Here is a 27303-nt window from a genome sequence, read left to right as displayed (position 1 = left end):
ACCTCATTGACTCTGTTTCTTTCTCTGTTGGCCTTAATAATCCGTCTGCAACAGGACTGTTATGGAGATCAAAATGACACTCAACATTTAAACTCCTTGGCACTGAGCCTTTAATAAATGGTAGCACCTGTGTTCACATCAAGAAATAACCTGCCATCATATTTTGAAACACATCTTTATTTTTTATTATAGAAGTAACAGGCGTGCCGTTTTTAAAACATCAAACCATTAAGAAAAATATAATGTAAACATTAAGTTTTTAACTTATCCCAGTATATTCCTCAGAAGTGATCATTATGAATAGCCTTTCCTTTCAATTTTATTGTTTTATGTTATATCACTTATTCATGAGATGTTTATTGAGCACACACCAAGCACCTGTCATAGGTCAGTTTCCTGTTCTAAGGTAACAGCAATGAATAGAGCAGACAAACCCTCTGTCTCAATGGTCTTCTATTAAAGTGTGGGAGGTGGAAGTAATAGTGAGATAAATGATACACAAAGTAAGGAAATACACAATATCTTACATAATGTAAGTGCTAAGGAGGAAAATAAAGCAGGGAGAGGGATGGGAAATGTTGGGTAGATGGGTACAAGCTTACCCAGGATGCTGAGAGAAATCTTCACTGAGAAGCTGAAATATTTGAGTAAAGACCTCAAGGAGGAGAGAGAGTGATAATGATCTCTGGGGGAAGAGTGTTCCAGGCACAGGGAAGAACAAGTGCTTCCTTCTGGAACAAGGAGGCAGCCAGCTTGGCTGCAGTGGGGTAAGTAAGGAGGTGAGCCCTACGGGATAAAATGAGAGACAATGAGGACCAAATCTTACTCAATGAGAATGAAGTGGGAAGTCACTGGAGGGTCTGCACAGAGGAGTGACACAATCTAACATAAAAATTAAAAATTTGGGCTTCCCTGGTGGCACAGTGGTTGAGAATCTGCCTGCCAACGCAGGGGACACGGGTTAGAGCCCTGGTCTGGGAAGATCCCACATGCCGCGGAGCAACTAGGCCCGTGAGCCACAACTACTGAGCCTGCGCGTCTGGAGCCTGTGCTCTGCAACAAGAGAGGCAGCGATAGTGAGAGGCCTGTGCACTGCGATGAACAGTGGCCCCCGCTCGCTGCAACTAGAGTAAGCCCTCGCACAGAAATGAAGACCCAACACAGCCAAAAATAAATAAATAATTTTTTTAAAAACTCAGACGTATAATTAATATTAATATATTAAACCTAATATTAAAACATGTTAATTATTCCCAAATTAATCTATATATTCAATGTAATTGTGATGAAGTTTTTCAATAGAGTTTGACAAGTTGATTCTTTGGTCCTGCTCTGCAGCGTTCAAAGATAAGTTGAGGCATTTTCAAATTTTTAAGAGTTTATTTGAGCAGATGTGGATTGGAAACAGGTAGTGCCAAACCAGAAGTGGTTATGTCCACAGACAAGACCTAAGGACAGGTTTTTATAGAGAAGTCGTGGGAGCAAAGCAAGGAAATCATTTGGCTGTTGCTCAAGGTTGCATTACAGTAGGTCACCTACATACGAACGAGTTCCATTCCGACAGTGTGTTCGTAAGTCCAATTTGGTCGAAGTCCAACGAAGTTAGCCTAGGTACCCAACTAACACAATCAGCTATATAGTACTTTACTGTAATAGGTTTATAATACTTTTCACACAAATAATACATAAAAAACAAAAAAATTAAGAAAACATTTTTAATCTTACAGTACAGTACCTTGAAAAGTACAGTAGTACAGTACAACAGCTGGCATCCAGGGGCTGGCATCAAGTGAACAGGCAAGAAGAGTTACTGATTGGAGAAGGGAGATGAGGTGGGAGGTGGTAGAGCTGAAGGATCGTCAGCAATAGGAGACGGAGGGCAAACTACAATTTCACTCATGCCTGACGCTGATGGCACAGGCTCTGGTTCCTTGCCAGATTCAGTTCTATCTACCCTCTTGAAAAAAGGATCCAGCGATGTCTGGGTAGTAGCTCTTTTTTTCTTGTCATAGATGACATGGTAGCACTGGATTGCATTCTGAGCGGCTGCTGCAACCTTCGTGTACCATCCTATGCCTCAAAAGCTAACAGCACCTCCTCAAATAAAGAAAATCCCCTTGCCATTTCCTGCATCGTCAATCTCTTCGGTTCTTCAGTTACTTCTTCCTCTTGTCTCTCTTCGTCCTTTCTCTGGGCCTCCAATTCCATCAGGTCTTCATCAGTCAGCTCCTCGTGTTGCACAGCCAACAGTACTGTACAGTAAAGTACACAAAAGCACAACCACTTGTAGAGGATGCATTCACGTGACAATGTACGCCAGACACATGAACTAATTTATGTGATTGGACGTGGGAACGCACGTTCATATCTTTGAAAGTTCGCAATTTGAAGGTTCGTGTGTAGAGGACTTAACTGTATTTGGGAAAGCCCGGTTGGCTGTTTGCTATGAGCTGTTCTTAACCTTGAGGAACTGACTCTGGCATAGGTTTCACTTTGCTTACAATTGGCTACCAAGGCATTAGAGCCCCCTCACCTAATGGCTTCCTTGTTTGATTAGTTTAACAGCGGGAACCTAATGTACCTTTTCAATTTTTTCATATCTTTTTTTGTAGGTTTTTTTGATAGAGAACTGATATGCACCTCTTATTAGTTTATGCCTAGGTGTTTTACAGTTGTCTTTTATTGATGTAATAATTGGAATCTTTTTTTCCTATTATATTTTCTAATTGGTTATTGTCAATGTATAGGAAAACTATTGATTTCAATGCATTAATTTTGTATCTGATTCCCTTGCTGAACTTTCTTATTCTAATATTTTATCAGTTAAAAGTCCACTAGACAATTACATTTCCTGTGAATCACAGCAGTTTTATCTCTTCTTTAATTTTTTTTACTTAGCAGTGTATCAGGGACACCTTTCCATGTCAGGAAATATTGATCTAATTCCTTGAAATGACTATGTAGTATTGCCTTATATACCTACAGTTACTGTGACTTATGTAATATATCTGATTGTTAGATGTTGCAGGGTTGTTTGGTTTGGTTTGGTTTTGTGTTTTGACCTCTTCCCTATGACAAATAATGCCTTAATGAAAGTCTTGTTCATTCGTTTGTTTGTTTTTTAATACCTGTGCTGGTATTCCTGTTGGGCAAAATGCCCAAAACATATTTTTAAATTGTTCAGGTACTCAACATATGAAGTATGTCGTTTTCTGAAGCCCATCTCTTTCTCCAGCACCAGCCCTGGCTATACAGGGAAAATGGGTCTGCCCTCTCCCTTTACCTCTGTTTCATTGTAGGTTGTTCTGATTGGTTTTTCATCATCCCAGTCCTGTCTGCTTACCTTTCCAGATATTTACTCCAAGCGGCTCGTGTGTTGATAGATGGCTGTCTTCCCCATTTCCAGTATTGCCCTGGAATCTGCAGAGGGAATTATTCTGGTGGTTTAGTTCACTGTCTTGAACTGGGAACTGCCCTCTCACCCAACGCCAGCACTCTTCTCCCTGAAAAACCTTTTGCAGAATAACAGTCATAAATTAGACAGAATAGTAATTTTAAAAGGCAGAACACAAAAGGATCTGCAAACCATGATTATAATCAAATAAAATATGCATTCGTGTAACATTCTAAGACTAAAAAGAAGCAAGGAAGCATTTTTTAATGTGATTCATTAGTGGTGAGCCTTCTCTGTTTTTTACTTACTGTTGACAAAATGTTATTTGGGAAAAGGCAAAAAAAATTAAAAATAAAACACAAAAAGGGCACTTATTTTTCCAAGAGGCATATTTTCTTTTCTATTAGACTTCTTTCATCCTCTGTCAGTATTGATGACAAATGTACACTCTTTTTACAGAGAAGGAAGTGCCCTCTGTAGAGAAGGAAGATGAATCTGAAAATCTAGCTTCTAAATTAAGAGGTAACTGGATGTTTGGCGTCATCCCCTCTGCTGGCAAAGGCAAACTGCCCTTAGGAAACCAGCCTTAACTTGGACGGTGTCCAACCCCTTTAGAAAAGAGCTCCCCTAGGAGTATATGCAAGAAGGTGGTGAAGGTAGGGTTTCAGGGCATTTAGACAGCACGTGTGTGTGTGTGTGTGTGTGTGTGTGTGTGTGTGTGTGTGTGTGTGTGTGTGTGTGTGTGTGTGTGTGTGTGTGTGTGTGTGTCATGGGCTAGGATCTTCAAACTAGAGAAAATGGAATACACTGCACAAAGTTTTCAAACATTCCTTCTAAATCTGTCTTTTTGTCTTCAGCAAAATGGGTAATTAACCCAGAAGAGCCAAAACTAAATATTTTATGTGAGCTGGAGGTAAGAAATGTTTATCAGTCCAACTAGTACACTGAACTCATGGTAAAAATCACTTATTCAATCTTCAATTTTTTTCTTTCTCCCTCTTTTTAAAATTTAGTTTAAGGAAGACTTCATAACACTTTTTGAGCCCTCTCTGAGAACACTACCCAGCATCGGACCACCATCTATTTTCACATTCAAACAAGAGAGTTCCAATTTAGGCATTAAGTTCAAGGTAATTTTCATCTATATTTCTTTTTGCTTTTACTGTAATAAATGGTATAAAAAGCCCCATGATGATCTGCACAAAAGACAGTGAACATACTTTTACAAAAAAAAAGGCAAGGAGCTCATTTACTTGGAATAGCACTTAGGGTGGCCCTATTCGTTTCCTAGGGCTGCTGGAACAAAATACCAGAAACTAGGTGGCTTACAGAGACAGAAAAGTATTGTTTCACAGTTCTGAAGGCTGGAAGTCCAAAATCAAGGTGTCAGCAAGTCTAACCTGGAGGGGAGAGTCCCTCCTTGCCTCTTCTGAGCTTCTGGTGGTGGCCGTCAATCCTTGGCATTCCTTGGCTTTCGGCTGCATCACTCCAATCTCTGCCTTGGTTGTCCCAGCACACTCTGTGTGTCTCTGTCCAAATGTCCCTCTTCTCCAAGGACACCAGTCATATTGGATTAGCGCCCACTAATGACCTCATCTTAACTTGATTATATCTGCAGAGACCCCATTTCTAAATCAGGCCACATTCACAGGTACCAGGGGTCAGAAATTCAACAGAGCCTTTGGGGGAGCACGACTCAACCTATAACAGTGGTCATAAAGCCAGGCAGCACAGGTGAACGTGAGCTGTATTTGATCACATTAAATGACCAATTAATGTCTGCATTCAATGGGCAAGGGAGAGGTCACCTTAGTAATTCCAACAGGACACCAACCACCCTGCCTTGCCACAGAGGTAAGGGACTGACCGGTGGTATGATTATTTCCAAACTTGCACGGCATGGTCATGTGGAGAGAGCTGCACACTCCCCAGACTGGAACCTCCTTGATTACTTCTTTTGGGGTACACTAAAGGTACAGGCTTATTCACAGAAATCAGAGATACCAATCATGTGAGGCAGGACGGCACAGATGCGTGTGCAGGAGTTGACGGGAATGCCGTGTGGATGCACCAGTGTGGTTGGTGTTCACTGTCATTTTGTGCAGCACGTTGAACTATGCAATCTAATGCATGGTGATACATTAAATACATCACGTAACGTAATATGAGTCAACATTTACTGTTCATATTTGCCAGGTTTCTAAATTTTATGGTCACCTTATAGACTCTTCAGGCTGAAATTCTTTCTTCAAACATAGCACCTTCCTTTTTCTGAAGCACAAAGGCTTGTATCCAGGAAGTTTCTTGAGCTCTCTTCCCCTGACACCCAGAGATGCGCCTGAACATGAGGAAGGCCTTGGGGACTTCCTTCCACAGAGCTGTCCCTACACCGGCCCCTGGACAGGGCTGGCTCCCCCTGCATCCCTGGGCCAACCTTTCAGGTCTTCTGAGATGGGCCTGGACACTGGTCTAGTTCAGGGGCAGCAGCAGCTGGTTGGCCAGCTCTCCTCTTCAGCCACACCCTCTTGAGGTGGAAATTCCAACCCCACTCATGTCTTTTGAAGCATCTTTACTTACTTCGCCCCCAGGTGAAGGAGTGAAGGGGTGAAGGGGCCATGGGCAGAGGAGTTCACTACCGAGATGCTGGCAGCACAGTCTGTAGCTGGCCTGGCATTGCCAAGCTCTTCCTGCCCATTCCATCATTTGGTAGCTGTCCTGGATTCGTCACCACCATCTCTCTCTTACAAGGCTTTCCTCCCTGAGTGTTCTGCTTTCAGCGATGTGCAGTGCTTATTATCGGGTACTTTCCATGTCCTAATTATACTGGACTGTACTCTACGGTCCCTGGCTGCACCGGCCATCTCAGTCACCCTTTGGCCCCATGGCGGTCATTTTGCCAGGCTCGGAGAATGGTTTCCATGGCAACTACAGGTGCCCTGGTGGTTTCATGACATGCAAGTCATGATCTGGGTCTTTTCCTGGAGGCCTGTGCCGAGGCTTGGCTGCTCACCTGCCAGGAGGCTCTGTAGTCACAGCCATGACCTCAGATCACTAAGAGGGCCATAGTGCATCCACCCCTCACTGAGTCACCTGCGCCCGTAACTCCCAGCCTCCTCTTGCGTTCCCTAGCCTCCCCTCCCCTCCTGGATTACCTTCACAGCACAGACAGGAGAATGTGGTGCCCCAACTGGGGCTTCCCTTGAGAAAGGACTCTAATTTATTTTAGAAAGTTGAGCATTGTAAACAGTGGCCTACATAGTAATGTCAAGACTTTTTCTTAGCTGACACTTCTTTTTTAATTTTTATTTATTTATTTATCTTTGCGGTACGCGGGCCTCTCACTGCTGTGACCTCTCCCGTTGCGGAGCACAGGCTCCGGACGCGCAGGCCCAGTGGCCATGGCTCACGGGCCCAGCCTCTCCGCGGCATATGGGATCTTCCCGGACCGGGGCACGAACCCGTGTCCCCTGCATCGGCAGGCGGACTCTCAACCACTGCGCCACCAGGGAAGCCCTTAGCCGACACGTCTTGAAAGAGTTTATGGTATTTAAACACCTTAGACCATTTACACAAAATCAAATATGTGTTATCCTTTGTGTCCCGCATCTAGTCACACACTGTACCTCCCCCTGCTCGACAAGGGACACTGATGTCAACAGTAAAATCATTTCTGCAACTTTCTTCTTACACTGAGGAGGCATCCCAAGGACCCACAGAGCTCCTGATGGGCTCAGCTGCACCCCAACGAACTGCACCAGACAGAGGCCTCCAAAACACCACTTCCGCCTCCCCAGCCCTTAAGAGCCCTTGAATAGAAATGGTGTCTCATTTCTGGAATACACAGATCCTGCTGGCTTCGTGCCTTCTGATATAGGATCTCAGACCCCTGAAAGTTCCCTACGAACCACCGCTGGGAGCCCTCATGTTGTCTGACAGGAGTTCTCAAGCAGGTTTGTACATCCCTCATCAACCTGTTGTCTGACTGGACATTCGCTGGCCCCGTCCAGGGCTCTGGCTCCGCCTGCTCTGAGAGGCTCTGGGCCTCCTTGTGGGCATGTCTTCATTTTTTTTTCTCCTCTCTGAAGAGAGAAGAGGAGGAGGTATCGCCCACGTGTGAGTTCTGTGGGAGCGATCTAAGACCATTTCTCTCCAATGTGGATCTTTCCTGTGACTACAATAGCTCTGAACTAGTAGAACAGGTAAGTTCTAAAGCAGGTTCACGGAGGAAATAGTGTTACTTTTAGACACTAATTTAAGCATAAGTAGTATTTTCTTCTGCATCTTTCCAATGCATTGCCTTTCTTTTTCTTTTTTTTTTTCTTTTTTTGGCTGCACTGCGTGGCTTGTGGGATCGTAGTTCCCTCACCAGGGATCGAACCTGGGACCCTGGCAGTGAAAGCCCAGAATCCTAACCACTGCACTGCCAGAGGATTCCCTGCATTGCCATTCTTAAGAGAGTTACGTGTTAGCCGTCAGGGCAACGCAAATCATAACCACAATGGGATACAATTTCACACCCACTAGGATGGCTATAACCCAAAAGACAGATAATAACAAGGATGTAGAGACACTGGAACCCTCATACACTGCTGAAGGGGAATATAAAACGATGCAGCCGCTTTGGAAAACAGTCGGGCAATCCCTCAAAAAGTTAAACATACAGATGCCATATAACCCAACAAACAATTCCATTCCTAAGTATATACCCAAGAATATTAACACCATATGTCCACCCAGAAACGTGTATACAAATGTTCACAGCAGCATGATTCATAACAGCCAAAAAGTGAAAATAACCCAGACATTTAGCAACAGATGAAAGGGTAAATAAATGTGGGGTATCCATACAATGAAATATTATGCAGCCATAAAAAAGGAATGAAGTACTTATACATGCTACGACATAAATGAAAATATTTGCTATGTGAAAGAAGCAAGTCACAAAGTACCACATGTTGTATGCAAATCTATAAAGACAGCAAATAGATTAGTGGCTGCCAGGGGCTGAGACGAGAGGAGAATAAGGAGTAACTGTTAATGGGTACAGGTTTCAGTTTCTAAAATTGATTGTTGTGATGGTTGCAAAATTCTGTGACTATATTGGATTGGCCAAAAAGTTCGTTCGGGTTTTTCCTACAATGTTATGGAAAAACCTGAGCGAATGTTTTGGCCAACCCAACACTAAAAACCATTGACTTGTACACTTTAAATGGGTGAACTGTATGATATGTGAATTATATCTCAATAAAACTGTTACCAAAAAAATGTTATGATAGATTGTTATCCAAAACCCCATTAACATTTTTGGGGTTTTTTTCCCTCCTGTAATTATCATCTAGGACTGATGAGATGAAAATGAACTCTGTTTTTCAGACCTCCTGTTGTAGTTATTTCCAAAACCTGATTGACTACATCTATGAGGGAAAACAAAAAATCCAAAGCTCTAAAGCTGAATTAATCTGTATTGACCCTCATGCCGCCTACAGCAGTGAAGTCGACAGACTCAAAGCAAAGGAAAAAGCTTTGCGGAGGTAACAGTGAGCCTTTGATATTGAAACTCAGATAGGCCCACTTAGTTAGTTTTTTGTAAAATGAACCTCATTTTCTCAAAATAGATAATTTTGAAGATGCATTCCCAGTGAAGAAACAAAAATTGGCCAAAGCAAACCTATTGCAATTCCTGGTGGACACTGTAAGAGTCAGAAGATTTCAGAAACTCAGTGAACTCACTGACTTAGAGTAGAAATTTGCCAATCCCAAATTCTCAGGGCAATTCGGAATTCCTATATTGGAGAAATCTGTCCACTAAATATAGTAGAAACACACACACACTGATTAAATGACTTGATTCACAAGTAGTAACAGATAAAAATAACAAGGAATAGCGTTTAAACAGTAAAAATTTATAGTATACTGTTTTAAACTTCCAACATATTTCAGACTTATGCATCATCTTTTGATTTTGTAGAAAACTGGAGCGACGAATGGCCCAACACTATGCAATGTTTACAAAAGAACAGACTCCTTTCTCTGAAGAAGGTAAGTTCCTTAACACTGATGTTATAGATCAGAAAGCTCACATGTTTGACCAAGAGCAAAAATTGACATATTCTAAAAATAACATTTAAATTTTTCATCTTGGTCAATACATCAGTCAAAATGGCTCAGAAAATCCCCGCTTTTCCGTCATCTGGCTTTTGAAGCTTTTAGTCTTCAGCTCACTGTTGTTATTGATTGAAATAAATTAGCAACATCTATAGAGCACTTTACAGATAGCTAGAAAGAGCTTTTGAGTTCATTGTCTCTCATTTTATCAAACATACATTCCATTTTGTTTCAAGCTAGGATATGGAAAATCTGTCAAAAACAAATCAGATTCCTTTCTTATAGGCAGGCCCCATCGGTCAGCTGGCCAGTATAGCTGTAGTACTGGTACGACTGAAGGGGCACCAATTTTAGAATCAGAAGTTCTGGATTTATGTCCTTGCTTTTCTCCTCATAGGCTGCCCAATTGGGGATAAATTATTTAATATTTCTGAGCATCAGGCTCCTCCTCTGTGACTCAGAGCCATTGAAAAGATACTTAGAGAAGATTTTTTTTTTTCAACGAAACCCCTAGTATAAAATTCCTTGGTATTCAACTGTTTTCTACTAAACCTAAGGCCAGAAAATTCCACGTAATGAAAATCATCATTATTTTTCTTTCAACCAAATGAGAATTTCTCATTTTTTTAAACAAAAGAAGGAGGTCCTCATTTTTCTTCCATTAAAAAAATGTCCAATGAATCAATGCATCCGTAACAGAGTTTGCAATTTCATTTTAGAAGAGAGGTTTTGGAAAGTTTTAAACATCGTATATGTATTTCATGTGATTCTTTTCCCATTAGATGCAAAGCAGTTTAAAACAATTTCTTATCAACTTTCCATGGATATTCCAGAAGTAGAGTCAGCTAAGGAAGAACTAACAGATTATCAACTAGACGAAAGAAATATATCCATTGTTTGTTGTGATTCTAGGATAGCATGTGGAAAGGTAATTAGCTTGTAATTTTTTTTTATTTGCTACTCTTTAAAAATCAGTTTTACCTAAAATTATAAAAGCTGTCATGATGAATATGGCAGCGTGGCTACATGACACATTTAACTATTTGTCAAAAAGAATTGGTACGGACTTGGCCTTTTAACTTATACTAGACTTTATAACAATGCTTTACATATGTTTTATGAGGGGGTATTTTGGTTAAAGCTTTTTTACTTTAAAATGTGATCAGTGTATAGTAAGGAACATTTGGAACCCTTTAGAAAACTAAAAAGAATGGGAGAAAATCATCAGAAGTCTCACCCACATCCCCCAAATCATTATTAATATTTCAATATTATCTAGATCTGCACTGCCCAATATGGTAACAAATACTCCACATGGCTATCCAAATTTAAAATAATTAAAATTAAATAACTCATTTAAAATAATTTAAATTAAATAAGTAAATAAAATGTAATTCTTCAGTCATGCTAGCCACATTTCAAGTGTTAAATAGCTGTGTGTGACTAAAGGCAACCATATTGCAGGGCAGATATAGAAAATTTTTATGGTCACTACAAGTTCTATTAGACAGCACTGTTCTACAGTTTTTAAGCATAGGTTTCTGTTAAAACACTTGTAATTATATTACACATGTAATTTTTATCCTTTTAACTTAATTATCAACAATTTTTCCATGATATTACATAGCTTACATTAACATCATTTTAATATCTATGTGCCTTTTCATATAGTTTAACCATTGCTTTCAATATCTTTGTGTATAAATTTACACTATACTAAATATAGTTCCCCAGAATAGATCCCTAGAAATTAAACTCCTGAGACCAGTTTTGTTTCTCCTGGGTGATATAGAATTTAAGGCATGGCAGTGAACTGAGGTTCTGACAGAATCAAATCCAAATCCTGTCTGAAGGAAGGTCGCTTATCTAGCCCTGAAATCACTCCTACAAATTATCTTTCAAGTTCAATTACCAGCACACAGTGAAAAATAATTAAGAACACAAGGAAACTCAACACCACAAATGAAAACTCAGAGGATTAGTATCAATAAGAGAAGATCTACAAAGACTTCGAAAACTGAAGTAATCTAACTATGTTTATGAAAACAAAAGATCAGCTTGAAGATATATGGAGGGAACAGAAAACTATAAAGGGACATACAATTGAAAAGAAAAAAATGAACTTTAGAAATGAAAAATACAAAAACTGAAATTAAAAACTTAAAAGATGAGAGTTAAATGCAGGTTAGACCCAACTAAAGAAAGAACTAATGACCTGAAAGAAAGGTTAAAAGAAAACTATCAAAATTTACATGGGGGCAAAAAAAAGGTAAGGAATACACAAAAGTGTGTATAATATGAAAATAGAATGAAGGGTATAAAATGTATTTGTTCAGAATCCCAGAAGGAGAGGAAAAAGATAATCAGGCAGAGGCAGTATTTGAAGAGAGAATGGATGATAATTTTCCAAAACTGATAAAAGAGACCTATTCACAGATTTAAGAATCCCAAGCAGGATGAATTAAAAAAATAAAATAAAGTAAAATAAAAATAAATCCTAGACACAGTACAGTGAAACTGCACAAAGACAAAAAGAAAATCTAAAGATTAGCAGAGAAAAAGAAGTCTGTTTACATTTAAAAGAGAACAGTTAGAAATCAGATAACCTCCCAACAGCAACAATGGAAGCCAGTATAATGTCTTCTGTGTGCTGAAAGAAAATAACAGTCAGTCTAGAAGCCTATACCCAGTTAAAATATCTTTCATTAAAATATGCCCCCAAAAGACATGGTCTGGCAAAACAGAGTTTGTCACTAGTAGCCTCTGACTAAAAGGAATTCTAAAGAATGTACTTTGTGTAGTTGGATAGTATGAGATTCAAGAAAGATGAAGAGCAAAGAAAACTGTTCATGGGATATATGTATAAAACTAAAAGTTGACTGATAAAACAATAATAATAATAATGGCTCAAGGACTTTCAAGAAACGGTATAGAGTAAAAATACTTGAAAAAATAGTACATGATTTGGCAAGAAAGCTAAATGCAATTATACTGTTATAAAAGTCCTTGGTTTGGGAGAAGGGCAAACATAGTTTAAACTCAGACTTTGATAAATTAACTTTGCTTGCTGAAATTTCTGGGGTAGCCAGAAAAATAACAAGTAGAGAGTATAACTTCCAAGCTATCAGAGGCAGAGCAAAAAAATTAGAATAATTCACTTTAAATGCCCCCCAAAAGATAAGAAAGGATAAGGGAAAAGAAAAACACATAACAGAGGACAAATAGAACACGTCAAGGAATGTCAGTAGTTATATGTAAATAGAGTAAATGCTTCAGTTAATAAACAAAGACTGCCTGACAACTTTTTTAAGGAAAAATTCCAACCATATACTGATTACAAGAGACTATATCTAAAATATAAGGATAGGGGCTTCCCTGGTGGTGCAGTGGTTGAGAATCCACCTGCCAGCACAGGGAACACAGGTTTGATCCCTGGTCTGGGAAGATCCCACATGCCGTGGAGCAACTAAGCCCATGCACCACAATTACTGAGCCTGCACTCTAGAGCCCACGAGGCACAACTACTGAACCTGTGTGCTGCAACTACTGAAGCCTGTGCTCCTAAAGCCCGTGCTCCACAAGAGAAGCCGCTGCAATGAGAAGCCCACACACCGCAACGAAGAGTAGCCCCCGCTCGCTGCAACTAGAGAAAGCCTGTGAGCAGCAACAAAGACCCAACACAGCCAAAAGTGAAATAAAATAAATAAAAAATAAAATAAAAGGATACAAAAAGATTAAATATAAATAAACAAAAATGACGTATCATGAAAATATTAAAGAACATCAGTGAGATAGAGGACCACTTCACAGTGACAGAAGTTTTAATCCACCAGGAAGGTATAATGTTACAAAATATGTTTCCCCTATTAACATAGCCTCAAAAAATATAAAGCAAAATTTCACGGAAGTAAAACGGGAAAAAATTTAATCCATAATCATAATGGGATACTTTAGCCTGCTTCTCTCAATAATTGAGAGGACTATTAGACCAAAAAAAAAAAAAAAAAGCAGTAGTACGATAGAATATTTGAACAACCCATTTAACAAATTTGACCTAATATTCATGGATTGGAAGAGTATTTTAATATGACATTCTTCCCAAATTGATCTATAGATCCAATGCAACTGTAATTCAAATTCTAACAAGGTTGTATATTTGCGTGTGCAGGGGGAAGGAAGGTCTTGACAAGTTGATGCTAAGATTTACATGCAAATATAAAGAACCTAGAAGAGCCAAGACTTTCTTGAAGAAGAAGCCTGGGAGGGAGGGGAACACGCTCTATCAGATACTGAGATCTATTACAAAATATAGTAATTAAGACAGTGTAGTGTTGGAGCAGGATAAACAAATAAATCTATGATACAGAATAGTTCAGAATCGGATTTATGCACACACAGACTTCTGATCTATGCCAGCAGTGGCACTGCACAGTAATGGAGAAAGGAAAATCTTTCCAATACATACTGTTGGGACAATTGGATATCCATATTTTTTAATGAAATTGGAATCATACCTCACATCATATAAAAATCAGTTCCAGTGGATTAAAGACCTAAATGTGAAATGCAAAACTACAATGATTTTTTTTTTAATAGGAGACTAGCTTTATTACTTAAGGTTAGGGAAAGATTTACTAACCAATTTTAAAAAAGCAGTATCCATAAAGTAGTTGATAAATTAAACTTAAAATTTGGGGGACTTCCCTGGTGGCGCAGTGGTTAAGACTCTGCGCTCCCAATGCACGGGGCCTGGATTCGATCCCAGGTCAGGGAACTAGATCCCACATGTACACCACAACTAAGAGTTTGCATGCCACAACTAAGGAGCCAGTGAGCTGCAACTAAGGAGCAGGTGAGCCAGAACTAAGGAGCCCACCTGCTGCAACTAAGACCTGGTGCAACCAAATAAATAAATAAAATATTTTAAAAAATTAAAATTTGGAAGACAAGCCAAGGGAGATATTTTGCAGCACATAGGATATACAAAGGGCTTTTATCCTAAATGTATAAAGAACTTCTATAAATCCACATGAAAAAAAAGTCTACCTAATAGAAAAATGAACTTAAAAAACTTGACCACTTCTCCAAGGAGAAAATTCAAATAATCAATAAACATACGAAAAGGTGTTCAACCTCATTAGTAACCTGGGAGAGGAAAATTGAAACCACAATTAGAGATCAGTACATACGTATAATATTGGCAAAAAAAAAAATTGTGAAGTCTGATACTACTGAGTGTTGGAAAGGATATAGAGTAACAGTCCCTATTATTTGCCTCTAGTGTGAATGCAAATTGGTACAACTTGAAAATCATTTTGGCAGTACCTTGTGAAGTGGGAGACAGGCATATCTTGGGGTTCAGCAATTCTACCTCTGGGTATAAGATCTGAGAGTAACTGGGTACCAGCATACATGCAAAAGACGGTTCAGAGTATCATTGTTTATAAGCCAAAAACTGGGAACAACTGAGATATCCATTAACAATAGAATGGATAAGTAAATAATGATGAAGTCATACAATACAATCCTACACACAAATGGAAGTAATTGGACTACAACTACACACTGGGACGTGTATGAATCTTACAAACATAATGTTGACTAAAAGAAACAAAGTATTAAAAATTCATAATGTTCGATTCCATTTATGTAAAATTCAAAATGGGAAAAGTTAAACTATATTGTTTAGAGATTACAGAACACTGACTTTGGGGTAGCACAGAGGGAACTTCCAGAGTATCAGCATTGTTCTATATCTTGACCCAGATGGTGATAACATGGGTGTTCACATTATAATTGCTCATTAACAAAATAGCATATTTTAGTGCTTATCTGGATCTATTTTATATTTCATAAAAGTGAAAAGTGTATTATCTTTCAAAATAAATGGCAACATTTACATGAAAATTTAGATTGTTTCATTGTTTAGCCCTAGGAATTCTTGTATGCATTTTATTACAATTCAAGATTAGGAAGAAACAGAATTCAACTGAAGCTTTAGTTCATTTTAAAACATTGTTGGGGGCTTCCCTTGGTGGCACACTGGTTAAGAATCCGCCTGCCAATGCTGGGGACACGGGTTCAAGCCCTGGTCCGGGAAGATCCCACATGCCACGGAGCAACTAAGTCTGTGCGCCACAACTACTAAACCTGCGTTCTAGAGCCCGCGAGCCACAACTACTGAAGCCCACGTGCCTAGAGCCCGTGCTCCGCAACAAGAGAAGCCACTGCAATGAGAAGCCCGCGCACTGCAACAAAGAGTAACCCCCGCTCGCCGCAACTAGAGAAAGCCCGCCCGCAGCAATGAAGACCCAATGCAGCCAAAATAAGTTAATTTTTTTAAAAAGACATGTCTATAAAAAATAAAATATTGTTGGCTACAAATTCATTCCCCTATTGAGTATTACATAGAAAGTAAAATAGTTAAGCTTACAGGTACAACAAGGAATATCTTTTGTATTTCTTTCTTCATCTTCCCATATTCCACTAGTGTTTTTCTCAAATGAACTTCAAGAGCAACCTTGAAAAGACACCAGATGCTGCAGCTTACACTGGAGTGTAAAGTCAGTTTATTGAAGTATAATTTATTGTAAAACTCACCTTCTTATATGTACAGCTCCATTAATTTTGACAGTTATGTAATCACCACTACAACCAGGACACAGAATATCTCCACTGTGCTAGGGCTGGGTTTTTTTTTTTTAATCTTCTTTTGTTTTTATAACAATATGCATATAAAGTAAAAGTAAATAAATAAAAAATAAACCTGATTGAAAAATTGGCATAAGACCTGAATAGGCATTCTTTTAAAGAAGACATACAGATGGCCAACATCATTAATCATCAGGGAAATGCAAATTAAAACCACAATGAGATATCACCTCACACCTGTCAGAATGGCTGTCATCCAAAAGAACACAAATAACAAATGTTGACAAGGATGTGGAGAAAAGGGAACCCTTGTGCACCGTTAGTGGGAATGTACATTGGTGTAGCCACTGTAGAAAACAGTATGGAGGTTCCTAAAAAACTAAAAATAGAACTACTGTATGACCCAGCAATTCCACTCTTGGGTGTATAACTGAAAAAAAATGAAAACACTAATTCGAAAAGATACACACACTCCAATGTTCATAGCAGCATTTTTTACAGTAGCCAAGATATGGAAGCAACCTAAGTGTCCATCAACAGATAGATAAAGAAGATGTGGGGGGGTGTGTGTTTTATATATATATATATATATATATATATATATATAAATAAAACACACATACACACATATATATATGGGAATACTACTCAGCCATAAAAAAGAATGAAATTTTGCCATTTGCAACAACATGGATGGAGGGTATTTGGCTAAGTGAAATAAGTCAGAGAAAGACAAATACTGCATTATATCATTTATATGTAGAATCTAAAAGAAAACAAACTAATGAATATAACAAAAAAGAAAACAGACCCACAGACATGGAGAACAAACTAGTATTTTCTAGTGGGGAGAGGGAAGTGGGGAGGGGCAAGATAGGGGTAGGGGTTTAAGAGGTACAAACTGCTATGTATAAAATAGATAAGCTACAAGTATATATTGTACAGCACAGAGAATATAGCCAATATTTTATAATAACTATAAATGAAGTATAACCTTTAAAAATTGTGAATCACTATGTTGTTCGCCTGAAACTTTATAACATTGCACATCAACTATACTTCAATTAAAAAAAATACCTACCATATAAGTTCTTTTTAAGTGTTTGCTGTTATGATGATGACGATTACTTAAAATATAATTCTGACTGAAGCCTGAGCACTCTCTTCTATCTTGTTCTATTGAATAAAAATTGTTTTTAATTTTTTAAAAAAGACAAAAAACAAAAAACACTCTTCAAACAGATAAGTAATGTCAGATTCCTGCCAGAAAGGTTTAATCAGGTTATCTGCAGGGGTTAGGGACAATCTTTAATGATTCCTAAGGATTGTTCCCTGTTGCTGATTTAGGATCAAAAATTTAAGTTAAGAAATGGTTTGTGTGAGTGTGTAGCAAGCAAAGGATGTCTGTTGTCATCATGTAACTGTGCTTTTGTTTTCTACGGTGTATAGATCATGACAAATGAGCTCTTTGAAAAGCACTACAAACATGGGAGCAAATTTCTGACTTCATTTCCAGACGGGACAACACAAATATTGTATCCTTTCTTTCAACAACTTATTTTCGTTAGCTTTATTTCTTCACAAAAAGAAAGATAAAGAAAAAATAGATTGAAAAATATGAAGAAAAAAATAGTTATTACCAAATCCTACCACCCAGAGCAAAGCTGTAAACATCTTTTTATACATCTTGCCTTACTTTTTTCCTATGAGTAATTATATGATTCTTTAAAAATTAATTCAACTAGTTATTCATATTTTGTAACTTGCGCCCTTTACATAATATTATACAATACTCATAAATGTTATGAGTATATAATATGCAATAAATATAGAGATAACAACACCATCTTTATAAGCACATGGCATTCCATCACAGTGATGTACTGTAATTCCTTTCATCTATCCCCTATCACTAATCAAAGGTGGTTTCACAATTTTTGGCTGTTTTATACAACAGCTACATGAACAGCTTTGTGCATCCTTCGCTGCACACTTATCACTTACTTCCTTGAATTAAATACCTAGGGATAGAAATTCTGGGTAAGAAATTATGGACATTTTAAAGGTTTAATAGATTCTGCCCCCCAGAAAATGTGTACCAGTTTACACATCCATGAGCAGCATGTTATTTTTTAATACAAAAATTCAGTATCCATTTTATGCAACACTCAGTTATTGAGTGTTCAAGTTATTGATCACTTGAACTTCTGCCTGATGATCAGACCATTTGCTATTTTGACGCAAAGGCCATTTAATATCTCAAGGAAAGTAAAACAAAACTATGAAACGAGAAGGACTTTTTGGCGAACTAAGGGCCTCATTTTGTAGGAGAAAGTCATTTTTAGTCACAGTTGCCTAAATGTTTAGTCAAACCCCAGTAAGAAACCATAAATATGGCTTTCATGGCATAGAAGTGTAATGAAGTTTTAGTTCTCTAGGCCCTTTGAGAAAGAGTGTAGGTTTTTTGTTTTAATTATATCAAAAAATTTTAAATAACTTCCCCAGCTTGTATCATTAGTTATCATTTCCTGCCCTGGCTTTAATTCGTTTTCACTCCTTTGAAGGCTATGGCTGATTTTCAAAATGATTCAGAATCAATTTTGTGTTTACTTCATCTCTGGACTTCCGATCAGCTGAGATAGGACTGAATATTAACAGTTAGTGAATTATCCTCAGTATATTTTATACTTTTTGATGCTATTGTTAAGTGGAATTATTTTAATTTCATTTTCAAAATGTTCACTGCTAGTGTATAGAAATACAACTTATTTTTATACATTGATCTTTTAGCCTACAACCCTACTGAACTCTTTTGTTAGTTCTAACATTATTTTGTGGATTCCTTAGGATTTTCTATATACAAGAGCATGTTATCTGCAAATAGAGATAGTTTTACTTCTTCCATTTCCAGTCTGAATGTCTTCTTTTTCTTTCACAAAATTTTCCTGACTGGAACCTCCAGCGTGAGGTTGAACAGCAGTGGAAAGAGTGAACATTTTTGTTTAGTTCCTGATCTTAGGGAGAAAACACCTAGTCTTTCATCATTAAGTATGATGTTAGCTCTGGGGTTTTGTTAGACATTCTTTATCAGGTTGAGGAGCCTCCCTTCTATTCCTAGTTCATTGAATCATTTATCATGAAAGGTATTGGATTTTGTCAGATGCTTTTTCTGCATCTATTGAGATAATCATCTGTTTTTTGCTCTTTATTCTATCAATATAGTATGTTTCATTAATTTATTTTTAGATGGTAAACCAACCTTGCATCCCTGGGATAAACTCCACTTTGTCGTGGTACACAATCCTTTTAATATGTTGCTAGATTCCATTTGCTGGTATTTTTGTTGAGGATTTTTGTGTCTCATAAGTATATTTTGATCCACATAAAAAGCATGAAATTATTTTGTAATAACCCTCCCATTTTCAGAATGCTTTATAGTTTCAAAGGGCTCTCTTATAAATTGAATTTATTCCCAGTATAAAGACCATTAGCATAACTCAAATGACCTTATCTGATCTCAGCTACCCATCTGGAAACCTAGCCATCATCCGAGTGCCCAATGAGATAAATGGCTTCACTTGCATAGTCCAAGAAGACATGCCCACTAACCCTGCAATCCTGGCAGTGCTAGATTCTTCGGGTCGAAGTTCCTGCTATCATCCCAACGGAAATGTCTGGTAGGCTTCTAGGTTCCTCCTGCTGTCATTTTGTTTCCCAGGTTTTGTAAAATTTTATTTTTCCTTTTCTTTTTCCGACTTTATTGAGATATAATTGACATATACTGTGTAAGTTAAAAGTGTACTGCGTGTCGATTTGATACACTTATATGGTGCAAAATGATTACCTCTATAGCATTAGCTAACACAGGCAACATGTCACATAATTACCATTTCTTTTTTGTGTTGAGAACATTTAAGATATACTCTCTTAGCAACTTTCAAGTTTATAATACAGTGTTAACTATAATCACTATGCTACACATTAGATCCCCAGATCTTATTCATCTTATAACTAGAAGGACAAAAATAGCTTTAAGAAGATTTATTTATATTAGTGGTCTTTAGATAGTAATGTTCAACTCAGATAAATTTTTGATTTATGTCATTCCATATGCTGCTTAGTGGAAAAATCCCAGGCAACTACATAAAACAAAGCTCATCATATTTTTTCTATAAACAGAAAGAAAATATAAACTATACAATTTTAATATTAGAAAAACATCTCTAAATAAATTGTATGGCCATCCTAGGGATCTGAGATATGAACCCAGGCAGTCTCTCTAGATGCTATGCCCTGATAATGTTATCCTGGCTTCATCTATGGAAATAATTCGCAATGGACAGCTGCCATACTGTGTTGTTACTGTTTGAGATATATCCCTAACAAGTAGGCTTCCCATAGCCACAACCAACAATAATATACAAACAAAATCTCTAGAGAAATGAAGGTCCTAATGCCTTCGATCTACTAACTTACACACTCTGTGATTTCATATTATTTCATTTAGTCTGAGAAAGTGAAATTTGGGTTCTAACTTCAAATACAATTTAATCTTTTGAAGCTTTTCAGAAAGAGATATTCTCTCCCTTTAACTTATTACAGGTATAACAATCTTATCTTGAGACACTCTGCCAATAATTGACAGAAATTTGAACACTCTGCCAGTACTTGAGAAAGTTAGGACACAGGGAGGTATTTGTACTTTTAGTTCAAAGCAGTAGTCAATCCATTACCTCCAAGTCTATTGGAGACTTTCTCCTTATCCTTCAGGGTTCAGTAGCAGCTCTGCATCACATCTGGTGGGGCACTATATCAACTGTCACCAGATATTCACTGGCTTCTAGGACTTCTCCCTTTACCAGTAAAGACCTCCCAGCCACCGACTGAACTCCTGGGCCCACTGACATGACTCCTTGACACTCTCATAGCCCCTCTCGCTGCTTCTTGTGTAGCAAGCCCACCTCCCCTGTGGGACTGAAGTCCCTTGAAGGCACACCCTGCACCTTTGCCACTACATAACATTTATCTGTATATGGCATAGACTCAAAGAAAGTTTATTAAATAAACAATTTATCTAGATAATTTTAGCCAAATGTTATTTTCACCCACGTACCAAGATAAAACTAAATCTCCCTCCTCCCAGATACAAAGATAATCACCTCAATTTCTCAGTTGTACTTTTGTTATCAGATTACTGCCACTCATCAAAGCTGGGAAAATACTATGTGAGTTATCTTACTCTAGGGAGCCCTCCTGGCCAATTCATCTGGTTTAAAAAAAAATAATTTATTATCAAATTAAGCCAGCTAAGTACCCAGAACTCTACCTATCCTCTCTCCTTGAGAAAGAGATGGTGACCCCAGATGGAAGAAAGTGAGAGGGTATGCAAAGGAGCTCATAGAGTAGGATGGCAGTCACTAGTGCCACTAGATCTCAGATTGTGCAGGGCTACATCTGTAGGTAATGTGGTAAAATGTGGCATTAACAACTCTAAGAGATTGGGGAGGCCCTGCTGGCCTCAGTTCCCCCTTCTGCTCCATTACCAAACTCTTCTAAACCACAGTGATCTCAGAGATGATCCCTGAGCCTCTCCTGCCCACACTGGCCCTGATGAGAGGCCTCCTAGAAGGACTCCTGGCCCCCAGTTGCTGGGCACTGTTAGGAAACAGGTCTCTGTACTGAGGCCAATTTGGCCTTTCCCAGAACTTACACTCACTGATCTTCATTTTGACACAGGGAAAATCTAAGTACGAGTCTTTTCCCCTCTTCCATGTAGAGCCTGCTCTCCTGTATTTCTTCTTATCCAAACTAAACCTTCTGTGCTCCCTCTTCATCCTCCCCAGCACATCATTTTCCAGATCCCTTTACCATCCCGGTTCCAGCCTTTGGATCCATTTTGGTTTATTACTACATCTTAAATCATACCCAGTACTTCAAATTAGTATAGAAGTCGGTCACAGTATTATTGCTCCTAAGATTACCTGAGGTTTTCCACTATTCATATGCTATTGGCTAGTATAAACTGTTATTCCCTTTGGTTAGCAAGTGAGCAGGCTAATTCAAGGTTGAATTATAATGTAACTGTTTATGATTTTTAATTTCCTTTCTGCCCAGGGTATACATCAATATCTTGGGCGGTCAATGTTCAGATCAAGCTGGCAACAGAGTAAGGGCTTGGAACTGGTCAAGTTCCGTCACTTCCTCACCCTTCGTTTCATTTAAACCTGTCTTTCTGGCTTTGAACCGTTATGTTGGAATCCGCATCTTAGAACAAGACAAGATTTCAATCACTTTTCTAGCAATGGGCCAACAGGCAAGAATCAGTGTCGGAACCAAAGTGAAGGTAGGTACATTTTTATAAACAGTTGAAAGCATTTAGAATAATAAGAGTAAAGCAATGTTTGTTAGTGTTATTACTGATAGATTATACTTGTGTGTAATCCACTGTGCACTACTGTGAATTTTGGAGTTCAATGAAAAAACATATAGTGAAAGTTTCATATGGATTGAGGCAACCTTACTGTTTTTTCTTCTTCAGAAATTCCTTTTAGTTCAGACTTGATTCCAAATAACATTTACTGAGTGTTTACTCTCTGACTGAGGTAGTGCAGCTTTGGGGGTTTGGTTTTGGGATTTTGTATTGGGTTTGCTTTTCTCTGTGCTCTAGCAGAAAGCGCCTGGCTGAGTCAGGAGACCTGGGTTCTGACCACGTTCAAGACCCAGCACAAGCCCCATCTTCTTGGAAACACTTCCCAGAGCTCCTAGCCCTTTGTTCAATCAGGGTCGAAAATGTCCTTCTCTGGGTTGTCCGTGTACTCACCTCTGTCCATGCACTTGCTGAACCATGTGCCTTACTCGCCTTCATGGCTGTCTTTCCTACTGGATGGTGAGCTCCTGCAGGAGCTCTGTCTTACTGATTCCTTCATCCTGCCCGGGGCATGGCCCAGAGTACACTCTCAGTGACCAGAAATGCTGCACAACGGTTAAGAACACAGACTTCAGGTTACAGAGACGTAGTTTCAAACCTCAGCTCTGCCACTTAGCTAAGTAGCTGAACTTGAACTTCAGTTCCCTCCTCTACAAAACGGGGATAATGATTCCTCTCTTACAGATTGCTGTGAAGATTCAATGAGAATGCAAAGTACTTAGCATGGTGCTTGGAACTAAGTACTTAGCAAATGATAGCTCAGTAGAGATACAGAGTTTGTCAGGTATACCTCAGTAAAGCTGAAATATATACAGGCATGTAGAGAAAGATATAGAGATCTATGCCACATATAGAGCATATATAGTATGTGACTTTGAATAAGTCCTCTAAACTCTGAGGACCTTGTTTCATCAATTATTCAAGGAAGAGATTGTTCCAAACTTCAAAGACATCTTCAGCTTCTAAAAAGTCTATACGTTTAATCGAGTGGAAATACGACTTCAGGATTCCACACAGGCAGGGATATTTCATAAACACCAAACAAAAAGGAGACTCCAGATTCAGCCAACACAGAGCAAGGGTCTACAATGTGCTAAGCACTATTTGAGCTACTTCCAGTCAGTCTAGCTACTGCAGTCAGCTGTCATGCTCCAAACAAGCTTCTTCCTTGGTTAGAAATTTACAAGATAGCCTTTTTTTGGTTCATTACATTCATGGTAAATATACATTTTTACCAAAAATGTCTAAAATGCTCTTTCTCCTCACCTCCCTCCTTCGAAATGAATTTTAATCAGAAAAGAGAGTTGGTGCAAAAGAAAGAATTTGATGTTAAAAGTGATTGCTTTTCTCATCATCCTCATGAACACCCTTTCATTTTTTTAAAATTCCAAAAGTGATATGTGGATACATTCTCATATTTGAAGATTCAAATAATATAGAAATATAGAGAGTAACAAAATGAGATACCCCCCTTCATCCTTTCTTCTATTCTAATTCTCTTCCCAAAGGTAATCACCACTGAAAATTTGGTGTGTACTTCTCTTTCCTATGTACTTATAAATTATTCACATACATCTTTTTAAAATAAAAATTGGATCAGACTACACTGATTGTATTATTAGGCTTGTTCTATTTTTGTTTTCCATTTAACATGTGTTAAAGATCCTTTCATGTCTACATATCCAAGCATATTTGCCTATTCTGTTGCTACCTAATATTTCATATGTACTATAGTTAATTTATGTTGAATCTAATGCCTTCTCAGTGGCATTGGGCACAGTTGCTCACTTCCTCCTCCTAGAAGAATTTCCTCCCTTGCTTTCAGGACCTACTCTCCCTTGATTTTACTTCTACCTCAAGGGTTACTCCTTCTCATTTTTCTTTGCCTATCTTCTTCACCCCTGCCTTTTTCTAAATATTGAGGGGCTCCAGGGCTTGTCATTGGGCTCATCTTTTCTCTAGCTATACTCACTCCCTAGGTGATCTCATTAGTTTTCTGTCCTGAAATACCATCTGCTTGCTGATGACCCCTCCATTTATCTCCACGTGGATCTCCCAGGAACTCTAAACTTGCAGATCTGATTCCAACCCTCCATCTCCATCTGGTGTCTAAAGGGCATTAGAAACTTCACAGAGCAAAATGACATTTGAAAGCGTGCTCTACCTTGGGTCTTCTCCATCTTAGGAAATGGCAACTGCTTTCTTTCAGTTGCTCAGACCCAAAACTTGGGGGTTGCTACCCTCCTCTCTGTTTCACAACCCCACATCTTTCATCTGCAAGTCCTATAAACTCTATCGCCAACATATCTCCAGACTCTATCACTCCTGGCATCCTTCAAGACTACCACCCTTATCTGCCTCATGTACCTAACCCATCTCTTGTTTAAATGATTACACTAGCCTCCTCCTAAGTCTCCCTGCTTCCGGTCCTCCCAAAGTCAATTCTGCCATGATAGTGGAGGTGATATTTTGAAAACAAAAGTCTGGTCAAAACTGGAGACTTCTAACCTTACTCACAGTAAAAGCCAAGATCCTATAACTGCAATACTGTATGTGATCTGGACTTCCTTCTATTAACATTCCCTCTGTAGTCCTCTTTTCCTACCCACTCTGTTTCAGCCACCCTGGCCTTTTTGCTGTTGCTAGACAATACCAGGCATGTCGCTGCCACAGGGCTTTTGCACTCGCTATTCACTCAACTTAAAATATTCCTCCCCCCTTTAGCACATAGCTGCTGCACTTCCCTCAGGTTTCTGCTCTCGGAGTCCTTTCCTGACCACCCCGTGTAAACTCGCACGACCCCCACCCCTACCCTGGCACTCTGAGTGCCCCTTTGGCCACATATATATGCCACAGGTTCTAATATGTAGGGCTCCCATTTTCTTTCACCTATAAAGGGTTTATGATTTGTATTCTGATTTCTTCAACTCAGTAGTTATTGAATTTTCAAATAGAGTTCTTAAATTTTCTCTTTTTCTTGTTAACTTCTAAATGGTCAAGGAATATGGCTTGCATTTTTTCCCTGCTGTTCAAAATGTACTGATATTTTCTTGGTGGTTGATGACATAATTTATGACTGTTCCATGTATATTTGACCCCCCCAAAAGGTTTACTAGCACAAAACTGTATATGTCTAAATGTTCTATTTACACTTCTCTCTATATCCTTTTCTTTTTATTATGGTTGGTTTATTTCTGAGAGATGTATGAATGTCTCCCAATATGACTGAATTAGTACATTTTTCCTACAATTTCTATCAGGTTTTGCTTTATCTGTCCTAAAGCTCTATGGTTAGGAAATTAAAGGTGTCGACTGTCTTCATGGTGAGTTATACTTTTCACCCCTGGGCCACCTCATTTATTTGCCTTTCAGCTGTGCCCATTACATGACTCAGCATATCACTGAGGGTTTTTGTTTCTATTTTGACAAAAAAATTTAATGTCATCAGTATGTATTATTCCCAGTTTCCCTCTTAATGGTCTTTGCCTTAAATGCTACTTCATATGATGTTAAATTGCTACACCTGCTTTCTTTTAGTTTGCACTGGCTTCATACATCTTTTTTTCATCCTTTGATTTGCAACCTTTTTATGTAGTTTTGAGTTAGATGTGTCCCTGCAAACACATCTAACTTTTGTTGCTTTCCTCAACTTAACAGACTTGATCTTTTAATACGTTATATTTTAATGGTTATTCTAAAAGTAACGTATCTTTTTTTTCTATGTGCATAGAACTAAGTTCCAAATCCTCTATTTTCCTTGACAACAATAATTCTCCCAAATCCCTCAGAAAATATTAACTATACACACACACACACATATATATGTATGTATATATATATATTCTAAGGTCTGTTTCCCTGAATATTAGCATCTCTGACAGGTAAATCTGGTGCCTCTCATTGAGAAGCCCTGTTTTCCTGCATGTTCTCCTTACCGAAGTGTCCTTCTGCTAACTGTGGAGGAGTGGCATGTGCTGCTGAGGGGTGGAAGGCGAGCTCCAGCGCCAGGCTTCCAGCCTCAGCCTGGGGGCACCGCGGCTCAACACAAAGGGGAGGCCAGGGGACCATGGCAATATTTACCTCAAGGCCTCTCCTCCTCCCATTGCTGTTGACTTTGATCTCAGAATGTGTGTGTTTGGGATTAGCGGTTCCATCTGGTCATTTATCTCTGTACGGATGTGGTCCCAGCTGCTTCTTGATTTTCAGGAATTCCTTAAGATTATTCCTGCAGATAAAAAAAATCTTTCCTATTTCCTATTGATTTACTCTCTGAAAATGTTTTCTGCCATTTTATGGGATTTGGGATCGAAGGAAAACTAAAAATGGAGATCTATCCTCATTACTCAGGCATCTCATCCTCCTTCCCCCCTCCCTCCCTCCCTCCTCCCTTCCAAAGAGGGGAGGGATAAAAATGCAGGAAGATGCTGCGAGTTCTCACATCTCTGGCAGGTAAGAGGTCACTCAGCTTTGCAGGAGGTAGTAGGTGGGCTTGCATTTAGCCCCGCCCCGCCCCGCCGAGGCTGTACAGCCCTCCTGCGCTGCCTCAGAAGCGCTGCCTCAGAAGCCGCAGCCGGGAAACACCTCAGGCGAGGCTGCCCTAACAGACCCTTGACCTTCCCGCAGCTGCGAGGAGACAGCATCAGCCTGAATCACTCAAGGCCGTAAGGAAGTGGGGAGGGTGGAGGGCAAGGAGGGTCGTGTGGAAGGGCCTCCTGGAGATTGGGGC

The 27303-nt window shown here is 38.9% G+C and overlaps 1 protein-coding gene and 1 long non-coding RNA gene across 2 annotated transcripts in view; one reads left to right on the top strand and one right to left on the bottom strand.

Annotated features, from left to right (window-relative positions):
• ERICH6 (glutamate rich 6) overlaps positions 1 to 27303 on the top strand; it is a 33704-nt gene that overhangs the window by 5702 nt on the left and 699 nt on the right. The window contains exons 4-13 of the mRNA XM_060010088.1: positions 3854 to 3916; positions 4252 to 4307; positions 4408 to 4524; positions 7480 to 7593; positions 8768 to 8925; positions 9363 to 9433; positions 10282 to 10427; positions 17600 to 17685; positions 19672 to 19827; positions 22265 to 22493. Coding sequence (XP_059866071.1) covers positions 3854 to 3916; positions 4252 to 4307; positions 4408 to 4524; positions 7480 to 7593; positions 8768 to 8925; positions 9363 to 9433; positions 10282 to 10427; positions 17600 to 17685; positions 19672 to 19827; positions 22265 to 22493 — 1196 coding nt within the window. The remainder of the gene's footprint in view (positions 1 to 3853; positions 3917 to 4251; positions 4308 to 4407; positions 4525 to 7479; positions 7594 to 8767; positions 8926 to 9362; positions 9434 to 10281; positions 10428 to 17599; positions 17686 to 19671; positions 19828 to 22264; positions 22494 to 27303) is intronic.
• LOC132424305 (uncharacterized) lies at positions 1346 to 26857 on the bottom strand. The gene is made up of 4 exons (XR_009519194.1): positions 26658 to 26857; positions 17232 to 17326; positions 3344 to 3512; positions 1346 to 2252 (listed from the first exon to the last, which is right to left on the bottom strand). It is a non-coding gene; the product is annotated as an uncharacterized lncRNA (long non-coding RNA).

The sequence above is a fragment of the Delphinus delphis genome, chromosome 4 (assembly GCF_949987515.2).
Source record: "Delphinus delphis chromosome 4, mDelDel1.2, whole genome shotgun sequence".
NCBI classification, from domain to species: Eukaryota; Metazoa; Chordata; class Mammalia; order Artiodactyla; family Delphinidae; genus Delphinus; species Delphinus delphis.
This window is presented reverse-complemented; position numbering and strand designations above follow the sequence as displayed.